The sequence below is a fragment of the Barbus barbus genome (assembly GCF_936440315.1).
Source record: "Barbus barbus genome assembly, chromosome: 22".
NCBI classification, from domain to species: Eukaryota; Metazoa; Chordata; class Actinopteri; order Cypriniformes; family Cyprinidae; genus Barbus; species Barbus barbus.
The window spans coordinates 16303574-16315585 of record NC_136750.1 but is presented as its reverse complement, the minus strand read 5'-3'; the positions used below and the strand labels follow the sequence as shown (position 1 = coordinate 16315585).

The window sequence follows — 12012 nt, the reverse complement described above, 5'->3', positions numbered from 1 at the left end:
GTTCTTCAGAACTATCCTGTCTTTATTATATAGTCATGCATGCGATTATAACTATAGAAATGCAAGCTTTATGAATTCGCAACGTTTTTCCATTTTATTAATTCAATTAAATTGCATGCACACAGCCAACGCACGTCACATAGTGTTTCCTATCCTCATTCAACCAGACTAAAAAGCGTTAGCTGTCGTTATGTGAGTTCAGTGACTAAAACTGTGACCTCAGAGGCGTTTGGCATCCCACCCCACACACCCCACTCTGGTAATATAAATACCGCCTGCAGAAGAACGAAGAGCGCTCGCGACCAGTTCAATCTGAACAGAGGAATCCACCTGCAGTTACTTGAGAAGATGGCTGTGAGTTCTGAAGACGGACATTGCAAATATAGACTATTTGCTATCATTATGCTCTTTAACATATCGTTAAGCACCGCGGTCAGTCTCGATTTAACAGAGCTGCGAAATAAAGTTTCCAAAATAAAAGTGCATCCACGTGGGAATCTCTGGGCGACAGGTATGTGTTCATTTAATCTTGTATTTAGTGCTTATGCAGTCCGTTTCCCAGCATAATTTCTGGTCTTCTTGCAGGTCATTTCATGGGCAAGAAGAGCATTTCAAACAGCCAGTTCCAGGACTCTCCGCTCTCCTCAAAGCCTCCCAGGAATACTTTGGGAGAATCGGGGAGTTCAGAGGATTTGAGGGAGCTGATCTCCCAGGAGGTGCTCAAAGTTGCCCTTCAGGCTCAGCTTGAAGATCCAAAGAGGACTCAAGATGTTAATAATCAGGTGATTAGAGCTATTTACAGAATTGGTCAACCAGATGTACATAGTTAAAAAGTACATTTATGCTTTTGTGATTAATTTTATGCATTCATTTTTTTCAGGATACGGACTTCATGGTAAAGCTTTTGAAAAACTACATTGAAAAAAGGAAACTCTAGTGACAATGCTGTTAATATAACTGTAATAAAATTGTATTTTGACAACCTTACAGTTGTGTAGAAAATCTGTAAGTGTGTCTTCTTTTAATGTTTGGTAGATAGGCTTTTTAAATCACTAAATATGTATCATTCATTCAACTGCTGTAATTATGGCTGGATATCTGAATGAATGGGTGGATGGATCGATGGATGAATGAATGTGTTAAGTTATTTTTAAAAAATCTGAATTTTAAAAATACAAATATGAAACTGCTAATCAGTCTCATTTTACTTTATTAAATTGGAATTATGCCAGTTGCACGTAAGATTTTATTATTATTTTTCTTTCAAATGAGCTGTTATGACTAAGCGGACATCTCATAGAAACTAACAAACAATATTGGAAGGATCATATGCTAATTATGGTAAAAAGCTCCCACAGAGAGCAGCTTACCCTTCCTTTGGGTTTGCACTGAAATTTCCCTGATTCGTGCAGGGCTTTGGAGCATTTGTGCAGCATTGTGTGAGGAAAGAAATGCTCTTTTTTATCATCCAGATCTTGATCATCTTTAAAACTGTTCTTGAATAGTAATGACAGGTTGGGTACAATGGGCACTTTGTGGTAAAATATTATTAAAAATTAATGTCATGCACACTGCGAACACTGTGTGTGTGTGTGTGTGTGTGTGTGTGTGTGCACATGTTTATGTGGTTTATGAGGACACACATTTGTATAATGACATGGGTATGACAGAGGTATTACAATATGAAGGTGGTTTATGAGGACACTCCCTATGTCCCCGTAATTCAAAAGGCTTAAAAAACATACTAAATGGTGTTTTTTTGAAAATCTAAAAATGCACAAAGTCTCCTGTGAGGGCTAAGTTTAGGTGTAGGGTTGGTGTAGGGCAATAGCACACACAGTTTGTTCAGTATAAAAACCATTACGCCTATGGAGAGTCCCCATAAACCACAAAAACCAATGTGTGTGTGTGTGTGTGTGTGTGTGTGTGTGTGTTTAGGGAGATATCCTTGTAAGCAATCTCAACAAATAAAAACTGTAACTGGATTTACAATGTAATTATTTAAAATTGTAATTAATGTGCAATTGTGAATTTTACTTCATAATAGCTGTAATAAACTGAGTGTGTGTAATGTGTGGGTATGTGCACATCGATGGATGCTGCATTCATGAAATATAAATAAGACACATACTTGTATAATAATAAAAAGGCTATTTATTAAAATATCTCTGAAAAGTCAGTTCATAAAGTTGCTTTTTTCAGCTGATGTAGGATATATAAAATGGGCCCACAAATAGTATTTTTCATAGGTTATTTAGCAAATCTCAGCATTTTCTCTTAAAGAGACAACCAATAGGTGATAACGCATATAGATGTTCAATAATAAACCTGAAAAAAAGAGTAGCAGATCATATGTTTACCCATCTCTGTTAAATGATTTACCCACCTTTGGAAACTCGAACCACTAAAAACTGTTTAATTACAACATTTTACCTTCTGACCACTGACCTGTAGAGGGCAGCAATGCACTGACCGTGCAGCACACTACATGAGCGCGAAGAAGAAAATCTCCCATGCAGTTTAGAAAAAAAGAATGGATTTCCACCCGTCATCCAAACTATAGTGTTAAAATGCCTTTAATAGTAATGAGTGGTTACCCGTGTAGTGGTAAAACCCGACGAGCGCATGAACTGAAAGAATATTTCACGCAAAATACTGAAAGAAAGGTACATATAGTCGGAGATGAAGATCAAGGAATTGACAAGAGCTCTGTATATGCAGGTGAGAAGCTGCTGGAAGTTCATGTATTGATATATGTGTGTGTCTGGACAATAATGAGGCCAAGAGAAACACGTCCTTAGTTTGAAACACAGTATTTCAGTCGAGATGACGCAGACTCGATAAAAGTGAATATCTTCAACCGCTATCCTGGTTGAAAAACAAATCTCTTAAACCTGCCTGAGATTGTTGCTGGTCTTAGCTGTGTATAGTATAAGCTGGTTTGTCAAACTTTTACATTTGACATTTAAAAAATGTATACTTCCAGTTCATTGTGATTGATCTGGATATTCCAATTTTACTACAGATTCACAGAAAGAGAAGAATCTGAGAGGAGCACTAAGAGCTGAAGTGGAGAGGTGATTATTATTTCTCTTATACCTCTGCTGTCATTTAAAGATGTGAAAGAATCAGACTCAAACATAAAAGTCAAAATAAGGATGTTCACGATAATAAAAAGACGATCTAACTTAAAACATGTGCCAAAGTCTAATCATTTTATATGTACAGCATGTATTCATGTTGGGTTTAAAAAAAAAACATTGTATCATGATATATTGAGTCATGAATATCAAAACATTTTAGGATTTATGAATTACTGAATTTGTCCATAACAAAATGTTCCTTGTTTTTTAATTGATTTGAACTGATTTTGCACTAAAAAGCACCAGCTTTTTAATAAAGAAAGGAAGAATGTCTGATCTTATTTACATTTTTAACTTTATGGATTCCGAGAAAATAATTGTTAAGGTTCATGAGCAGTTACAGTACCAAAATATACAGTTTGGTCTAAAGTTGGAATACCACGTGTTATAGAAAATGAAGACAAAACATGCTGTTACAGGTCCTGCTGGGATTCATTTTACACCAATGATTATATTTGTTATATAGAAGTGTGTAATTCTTTTAATAATACATTTGTATAATTGTATACTAATTGTAATTATGCACTTGCATTTGAGTACAGTGAGCTACTTTTGATTGAAATAATTTGTATTTGTACTTCTCTCTCTCTTTGTTTATAGGAAAATAAATAAAGACGACATTGTGATTCTCGATTCCTTGAATTATATTAAAGGTAAATCCATGTTTACTCTGTTAAAATTAATACATCTTTGCCTTTTATATTCATATAGTGTTATATGTGTAGTTTTATTTTACCTGATTGGTCCTGTACAAGAGTACAACACATTTCTTAAAAGTGTTGTATTGAGTGACATACAGACTTCAGCATTATAATAACAGAGCTTGGTCTAACAGCTCTAGATTTCAGTCTTGCATTAGATTGAGGACTAATTTTGTTTCATTTCTAGGCTACAGATATGAGCTGTTCTGTCTTATCAAACATACACAAACGCCCCATTGCTTGGTATGTGAACTCCTAAAACTCATCTTGAACACATTTCAAACTATTTTTGTATGTACTAGTTCACATAACTCTATAACCCCTGCAGGTGTACTGTTTGACGTCAACTGACGTGAGCTCAGAATGGAATAAAGGCAGAGAGGCTGGTTCTCAGTACACACAGGACATGTAAGCATTTCTTGCTTTGTTTCAGGGTAGTTATGTTAAAGGAATAGTTCACCCAAACTTGACAATTTACTGAAAATGTATTCACTCTCATGTGGAGGAATTTTTCTTCATCTGAACAGATTTGGAGAAGCTCAGCATTACATCACTTGCTCACCAATGGATCCTCCGCAGTGAATGGGTGCCGTCAGTATGAGTGTCTAAACAGCTAAAAATCAGCCATGGTTTGAACATAAAAAAGCATTTTGATTATGGATTTGTTTTCACAAACATACAGCATTTTGCTTCAAGACATTAATCGATCAAATGAATTCGTGATGATTATTTGTTTTTATCAGCTGTTTGGACTCTCATTCTGACGGCACCCATTCACTGCAGAGGATCCATTGGTGAGCAAGTAATGTAATGCTAAGTTCTCCAAATCTTTTTAGATGAAAGATGGCCCGAGGTGTCAATTTTAAGCTAATTATTTGGTTAACTATTCCTCTGGTTGTTGTTTTTTGTTTGTTTTTTTTAATAAAAAAGTAATACTTGTTTGAATTACATTAATCAAAAGTGTCTGTTATGTTACAAAGATTTCTATTTAAAATAAATAGTTTAACTTTTATTTATAAAATAATCCTGAACAAAAATGTATATAGCTTTCAAAAAATAAACAAAAATGCAACGCAACTGTTTTCAACATTGATAATAATCAATGTTTCTAGAACAAATCTCACCAAATCCGTGGCTGAAATCTGATCTTATCCATCACAGGTTGTTTTTTAAATATATTACAATAGAAAAGTTATTCTGAATTGTAATATTTCACAGTAGGTGAAAAAATAACAATCGTTTTTATTGCTTATTTCACTAATACCTTGTTGAACACGAGATGAAATTAAAAATCTTACTACACCCAAACTTTTAAATGGTAGTGTATTTTCAAAAGTTCATAACGTTGTAAAATAAATATGCTAAATATATCATCTAAATTTAATGATCTCTTCTGTTCTTTTAAACAACAGTCTGGATGCACTAATACTGCGTTTTGAAGCCCCTGATTCAAGGAATAGATGGGATAGCCCACTCTTTACTATTCAGCAACAGGACTCGCTTCCATTTGAAGCCATCTGGGATGCGCTTTTCAAACGAAAAGCACCACCACCGAATCAGTCCACACAGAGCGTAAGAGTACTAATAATGCATTATGCATGAGTATATAGTAGCATTATGTACTTTTTATTGCCTTTGAATGGATATTAGAACCTGTTTCTCTTTGCCTTTTTACAGCAACCGCTCTCATCCACAAACTTTCTGTACGAGTTGGACAAAGTTACTCAAGATGTCCTAATGGTACGATTTCCATCACTTTTAGGTGTTCTGTTATAAAAATAGAAAGCATTCAAAGTCATTCTTTCTGTTTCATTGCCTACAGGTGAGTGTTTATAGTTTGCATTTGCATAGCAAGACCATCAGCATCAATAGCATGTGTCGTCATATGGGCTGTTTTATGTCTCAGGCTGTTCTTGAGTCACAGAAGACCAGCGTCCCTGGAGATCTCGTTTCCATTCCTGGAGCCACGGAAAAGATATCCTTTATTGTAGCATGTTTAGCCTTGAATTTCGTTCTTTCTTTCGTTTTTGGGGGGAGGAAATGTAAAATTGTTGTCTTGCTTTGCTGAGCCACCCATCATGGCTATTTGATATATCTCACTGTGACAACACAGAAATGTCCTGCCATAAACAGGCAAAGCATTAGAAACGCTTACAACATGAAACAACATTTTAATAAGCTTGACTGCAACTTCCTGACAGAAAGTTGATCCGTTTAATGTTAATTGAAGATGTGTTGTAGTAATAAACAGGTCCAGTTGGACCTATATGAATGTAATGAATACACAAACATCAAAGAATGTCATTTCTTTCCTGATGCTGTTGCACTTTAGCATTTAGACACGTACAGAGATGGACCAGTGCAGGCGCCCTTTGAAATAATACATGATTCAAATGGGATATTATTAGAAATTCATTTATACTCGTTCTTTGTTGTCTTGCAACTAGGTTTCCAGCATATGCTACCATTCAATAGTAAGATTTTAGTTTTTGAACAAATTCTATTATGCTAACCAAGGTAATATTGTGAAATTTATTTTATTTCAATATAAATATGTAATTTTTTCCTGTGATGGCCAGTGCTGGGTAGTAATTGATTACATGTAATCTGGATTACGTAATCAATTTCCACAAATTAAATACTCAATTAGATTATATAACATTTTAAAATGCTTAGAATGTAGTTAATTATTAGCTTTTCATCAACTCATGAACCTTTGAAAAACCCTGGTGTAATTTAATGTTTAATACATTTCATGTTGATAACAAAGAATGGAATATTTTATAGTAATCAAAAAGTAGTCAGAATACATTACTTAATGTAATCTAATAGATTACATTACTAACTACAATTTTTGTTTTGTAGTTCGTAATCAGTTGTGGATTGTAATTTTAAGTTTTTAATTTCTAAGTGAAATGTTTAGTAGCCATTACTTCAGTGTCACATTTTAAAGTGCTGATTTGGTGCTCAATTATCAGTTGAAAGCAGTTGTACTGATTCATATTTTTGTGGTATTTTTACCACAAATACTTATTTTCAGGATTCTTGGGTGAATGGAAAGTTCAAAAGAACAGTTTTTATTTGAATTATAATTTTTTTGTAACATTGTAAATGTATTTATGTCACTGAATTCAATGTGTCTTTGCTGAATGCCCCCCCCCCCAAAAAAAAAAGTTCAATTTAATTTGCTAATGCAATGTACATTATTGTACCTACCCAGTTTTCTTAACTTTCTTCAGTACATTGAACTCACAAGAAGTCTTAACATGGTGGAGTTGAGGAAATTCAGACGCCAGTTCATCAGTTACACCAAGATGCATCCGACAGAGAACATTGGACAGATTGCCAATATGTTTGTGCAGTATCTTAATAAGAGTATGCACTAACAGGTGTTGTTTCTTTTTAGTTTTTGTAATTCTTAAGGTCATATTTATTGTTTTCAAATTTCAAGCATTTTAACAATGTTTTGAGTGCAATAAAATATTACATCTTTTAATGTCTTTCTATTTCTATTATTTGTGTGTGATCTTTAATATTTACGTCAACTAGCGAAGTGATAAAATAGGAAGAAATCTTATCACCTACTAACTCAGAGGTTATGTTCTCTTTTCTCCTCATTTTCCTCATTCACAGTAAACATGCTGGAAAGTGTTCAGCTGTAGTCTGGATGTTTGTCTTTAGTGGTTCACAGACCTTGAAATGAGCGTAAGGTTTGATTGAAGTCATCATTGCATACGTACAGATGTTTTCATGCTTCAGATGTGGAAGGGCTGATAAAATGAACCATAAAACTCGTTGAGACGCTGACAATTAGTGTTTTTCATGCAAGTCTTTTGTTTATGCCCCTGGGCAAATGTAAATGTTTGGAGAGCCATATTGACTCTTCCGTTAGTGAATCAGGCCAGCTGTTTATGTGCAAAATTATAATCCGATGTTAGATAATTTGAAGAAAACATGCACTCCAATGACTTCTGTCATGACCTCTCAGATTTGTTTGCATGGTGAATATTGATTCATGTTGGTTACATCTATTGTCAGGCTTTTTTATTTATATAGCCTAATATTTATACAGATTTTTATAGTCTACAGTCATTTGTGAGTCCACATTCATAATATACACAGTTTGCTTAGTTATATTAAGCAGCACAACGGTTTTCAAAACTGATAAGAAGTGTTTCTTAAGCACTAAATCAGCATATAAGAATGAAGGATCATGTGACACTGAAGTAATGATGCTGAAAATTCAGCTTCAGGAATGTGACATTAATAATAATTAATAATTTTTACATTTATACAGTACTTTTCTAGGCTTTTAAAGCGCTTTACATTGTGTGTGTGGGGCGGGGTCTCCTCAACCACCACCAGTTGGCAGCATCAAACACCTGGATGATGCGACGGCAACCATAGTCCGCCAGAACGCCCTCCACACACCAGCTTATTGGTGGAGAGGAGACAGACAGAGTGATGAAGCCAATCAGCAGATATGGATGATTGGTAGGCCATGATGGTCAGAGGCCAATGGGCAAATTTGGCCAGGATGCCAAGGTTTTTAAAGACCACAAAGAGTCAGGACCTCGGTTCAAAGACAATGCTGCGATGACGTCATCGCTTTGGGAACATCCTCTGTGTGAAGAATGTCTGAAGCCCTTATACCATCACGCCAATTTATTGGCCAAATAGCACTTCGCAACGCCCCCCACGCATACGTACTGTATGCTATATCAGCGTGCCGTGCGCTATTTCATCAGATTTCAATTCCTTCAGGAAGCGAATCATCTGTCGCCCGTTGGAAAGTATATTTCTTCGTGTTATCAGCTATTTCCTTGAAAAAAAGAGCAGTTTACTCCTCTTAGCGGACAAGATGAGTCATAGCAAGTGCATCGAGCCGTGTGAAAGGTTCATCACAGCCAGAGAACCACATGACAGGTGCGTGCTGTGCTTGGGCCGTAATCACGCACAAGCGGCGCTTAGCGGCCTATCCAATTGTCAACACAGTGATAGCCTGTGGCTTAAAGTATTATGCTTGAGGCTCGCAGCCTTTTCAAAAGGCCCTGCGTCTAACCCTCGCCAATCCGTTTCTGCAGTTCCCGAGGCGCTGCATGAGATGATCGCTTGGGGTGACGTGTGCAAGTTAGAGCCCATGGAGAGCAAGATGACGGAGTACTTTCCTTTCCTCGTGCTCTCGCCCGGCCATGTTCAAGAGCTAGAAGAGCATTATGTCGAGCCGGTTGTTTTCGTCAATGACGATTTTTGGCCTACCCTGGAGGCCCACAGTGCAGTTTTCTTTGGTTGTGGTCCGTATGACGATGATATGTTGTCCACCGCGGCCTCTGACTGAGAGGATTTAATGGCGGAATCCTGCAGGTCTCTCCCTCCGAGCGGACAGGAGAAATGCAATTCCCCGTCTTACAATGAGCTGTTAGATGTTGTGACGCACGCGGTCGACAAGTTGGGACTAGAATGGGACTGTGAGCTGACGCATAACCAAGCCCAATCTAAACTGGATGACCAGTTTTTCACTAGTCGTACTCCATCCCAGCCTCGTAGGCCTCTTCCCTTCTTTCAAGACCTCCACCAAGAGGTTTCAAGGTCTTGGAAGCAGCCTTTTTCGGCGCAGATTACTAACGCCACTGATTTCGCCACCGTGTCCAAAATGGCGGATCACAGTTATGGGCAATGCCGGCCGTCGAAGAGACTCTCGCGACACACCTCGCACCTAATTCAGCTCCCTCTTGGAAGGCGCGCCCTATGTTACCGTCCAAGCCATGTAGGATAACCTCAAATTTAATCGGGAAATCTTACAGGGCCGCTGGGCAGGCTGCGGCCACGCTACATTCTATGGGTGTGCTTCAAGCCTATCAGGCAGAGCTCCTCAAGGAGCTGGATAAAGGGGAAGGCCTCACTCCTGAGGCTGTCAAGGAGCTCAGGAGAGCTACAGATTTGGCACTTAGAGCTACCAAACATACAGCTCGAGCAGTGGGAAGGTCAATGGCAGGTTTGGTGTCAGTTGAGCGCCACCTCTGGCTCACTCTCACAGACATCAAAGAAAAGGACAAAACTATTCTCTTGGACGCTCCACGTAGGCTTGTGTCTCATGTTGTTGGGTCTGATGGCGGCAACGTCCCCTGTAGTTCAGTTGGGTCTGCTCCATATGCGACCGTTTGAGTGGTGGACCAAGAACCAGAACGTTTCACCTCGTTGTCATCCGTTTTGCAGAATTACAGTGACACGCAGAGGTTTTGTGCTTTAAAACCGTGGAAAAGACCCCAGTTCCTTCAGAAAGGAGTCCAGCTGGGAGGGTGATCTGAATTGTCAAGGAGGATTACATTCTCGCCCCATGTACAGGCTGGCGAGGAGTGTTCTTCTTTGGGCTCAGACCAAATTCCTGTCAGTCAGAGCAGTCCATATCCCAGGTCACCTGAACTCAGGAGCAGACCTGCTCTCGAGGCAGAGGCTGAAGGACGGGGAATGGAGACTTCACCCTCAAGTGGTGAATCTCATATGGCAGAGGTTCGGACGAGCGGAAGTGGATCTATTTGCTGCGAGCATGACTACGCACTGCCCGCTCTGGTTTTCCCTGTCTCCCCCGTCGCCTCTGGGTCTGGATGCTTTGGCCCACAAATGGCCCAGAACCAGTCTGTATGCTTTTCCCCCTATCCGGCTGCTCCCAGTAGTTCTACTCAGGATATGATCGGACAGAGTGGAGCACCTGTTGTTTGTGGCTCCGTGGTGGCCTACCCAGTCGTGGTTTTCAGACCTGGTCAGTCTGTCGGTCGGCCATCCTTGGGAGATTCCCCTCAGACACGATCTGTTGACTCAAGCTCGTGGCACGATTTAGCACCCTGAGCCGGATTTATGGAAGCTATGGGTGTGGCCCCTGAGTGGAATGTGTTAGTGTGTTCTGGTCTCTCGGCTGAGACTACCAACACTATTATTAATTCTAGAGCTCCCTCCACGAGACGCTTATATGCTTTCAAGTGGAGACTCTTTACTTCATGGTGTAGACAACGTGCCCTGGATCCAATTCATTGCCCCATTGGTTCAGTGCTGGAGTTTCTTCAGAGTCGTTTTTCTGAGGGAGTGACCCCCGCTACTCTCAAAGTGTATGTAGCGGCCATATCTACATGCACTTGTAGGAGATATTTCAGTGGGTTGTCATCCATCCACGTTTTATGCAGGGTGCGGAGACGGCTTAGGCCTTTCCGCCCGACACGAGTTCCTTCTTGGGATCTTTCAGTTGTTTTGGAAGGTCTGTTGGGCCATCCCTTTGAGCCGTTGGAGTCTGTGTCAGTAAAGTTGTTGACTCTCAAGACAGTTCTTTTGCTTGCTTTATCCTCCCTCGAGAGAGTAGGAGACTTACAGGCTCTATCTATCAGCCCTTTGTGTATGGACTTCGCCCCAGGGCTGGTAAAGGTCTTATTGCAACCCAGGCCGGATTATGTTCCTAAGGTTGCATCGAACCCATTTCGTTTTCAGCAAGTGGTCTTAGAGGCTTTCTCTCACGCTGACGCGGGATCAGGTAACATGGATCTTTGTCCAGTGAGGGCATTAAGAATCAATGTAGACCACACAGCTCAATGGCGTGGATCAGCTGTTTGTGTGTTTTGGTGGTAAGAGCAAAGGCTCCTCTGTCACCAAACAGTGAATGTCGCATTGGATAGTTGAAGCTATCTCTTTAGGCGCGTGGCTTGACTTTGCCCCTAGGACTTCGTGCTCACTCCATGAGAGCAATGGCTTCTTCTCAGGCCTATCTAAATGGATCGTCAATGGAAGATGTTTGTGCAGCGGCAGGATGGTCCTCTCCTAGCACTTTCATCAAGTTCTACAGTCTAGATGTGAGGATGGCTCCTGGCTCCCGGGTCTTATCCGCTTGAGCAGATGCTTTCCTTGGTCTCCAGCTATCTAAGGTACGTCAGGCGTTATGGTATAGCGTTCCCAAAGTGATGACGTCATCGCAGCATTGAAGTGAACCTAGGAAGGGGAACATCTCGGTTACGTATGTAACCATGGTTCCCCGAGTAGGGAACGAGATGCTGCGATGAGGGCCATTCCGTACCTTGATAGCGCTTCCTTCGTCATTTTGGAAATCTGATGAAATAGCGCGCGGCACGCTGATATACCATACGTTACGTATGTGTGGGGGGGGGGGGGGGGGGAACGTTGCCAAG

General features: G+C 39.7%; 2 protein-coding genes across 2 annotated transcripts; both read left to right on the top strand.

The window, feature by feature from the left end:
• The first annotated feature begins 300 nt into the window (after nt 1-300).
• Nucleotides 301-986, top strand: nmba (neuromedin Ba). Its single transcript, XM_079446624.1, has 3 exons — nt 301-511; nt 586-782; nt 881-986. Exons 1-3 carry the CDS (start codon nt 349-351, stop codon nt 935-937), a joined length of 417 nt encoding a protein of 138 aa, XP_079302750.1. The 5' UTR covers nt 301-348; the 3' UTR covers nt 938-986.
• Nucleotides 987-2529: 1543 nt separating this feature from the next.
• On the top strand, nt 2530-7262 carry LOC306888096 (protein KTI12 homolog). Its single transcript, XM_079446241.1, has 9 exons — nt 2530-2721; nt 3026-3077; nt 3744-3796; nt 4032-4087; nt 4173-4252; nt 5257-5416; nt 5522-5584; nt 5751-5816; nt 7084-7262. Exons 1-9 carry the CDS (start codon nt 2571-2573, stop codon nt 7228-7230), a joined length of 828 nt encoding a protein of 275 aa, XP_079302367.1. The 5' UTR covers nt 2530-2570; the 3' UTR covers nt 7231-7262.
• Nucleotides 7263-12012: the final 4750 nt, after the last annotated feature.

What these genes read in the sequence shown, in the direction of transcription:
- nmba (XM_079446624.1), top strand. Translation starts at nt 349, where the DNA reads ATGGCTGTGAGTTCTGAAGACGGACATTGCAAATATAGACTATTTGCT. An exon ending in TGGGAATCTCTGGGCGACAG is followed by an intron (nt 512 to 585) that starts GTATGTGTTCAT and finishes GTCTTCTTGCAG; the next exon opens with GTCATTTCATGGGCAAGAAG. An exon ending in CTCAAGATGTTAATAATCAG is followed by an intron (nt 783 to 880) that starts GTGATTAGAGCT and finishes CATTTTTTTCAG; the next exon opens with GATACGGACTTCATGGTAAA.
- LOC306888096 (XM_079446241.1), top strand. Translation starts at nt 2,571, where the DNA reads ATGCCTTTAATAGTAATGAGTGGTTACCCGTGTAGTGGTAAAACCCGA. An exon ending in CACAAACGCCCCATTGCTTG is followed by an intron (nt 4,088 to 4,172) that starts GTATGTGAACTC and finishes TAACCCCTGCAG; the next exon opens with GTGTACTGTTTGACGTCAAC. An exon ending in TCTCAGTACACACAGGACAT is followed by an intron (nt 4,253 to 5,256) that starts GTAAGCATTTCT and finishes TTTAAACAACAG; the next exon opens with TCTGGATGCACTAATACTGC.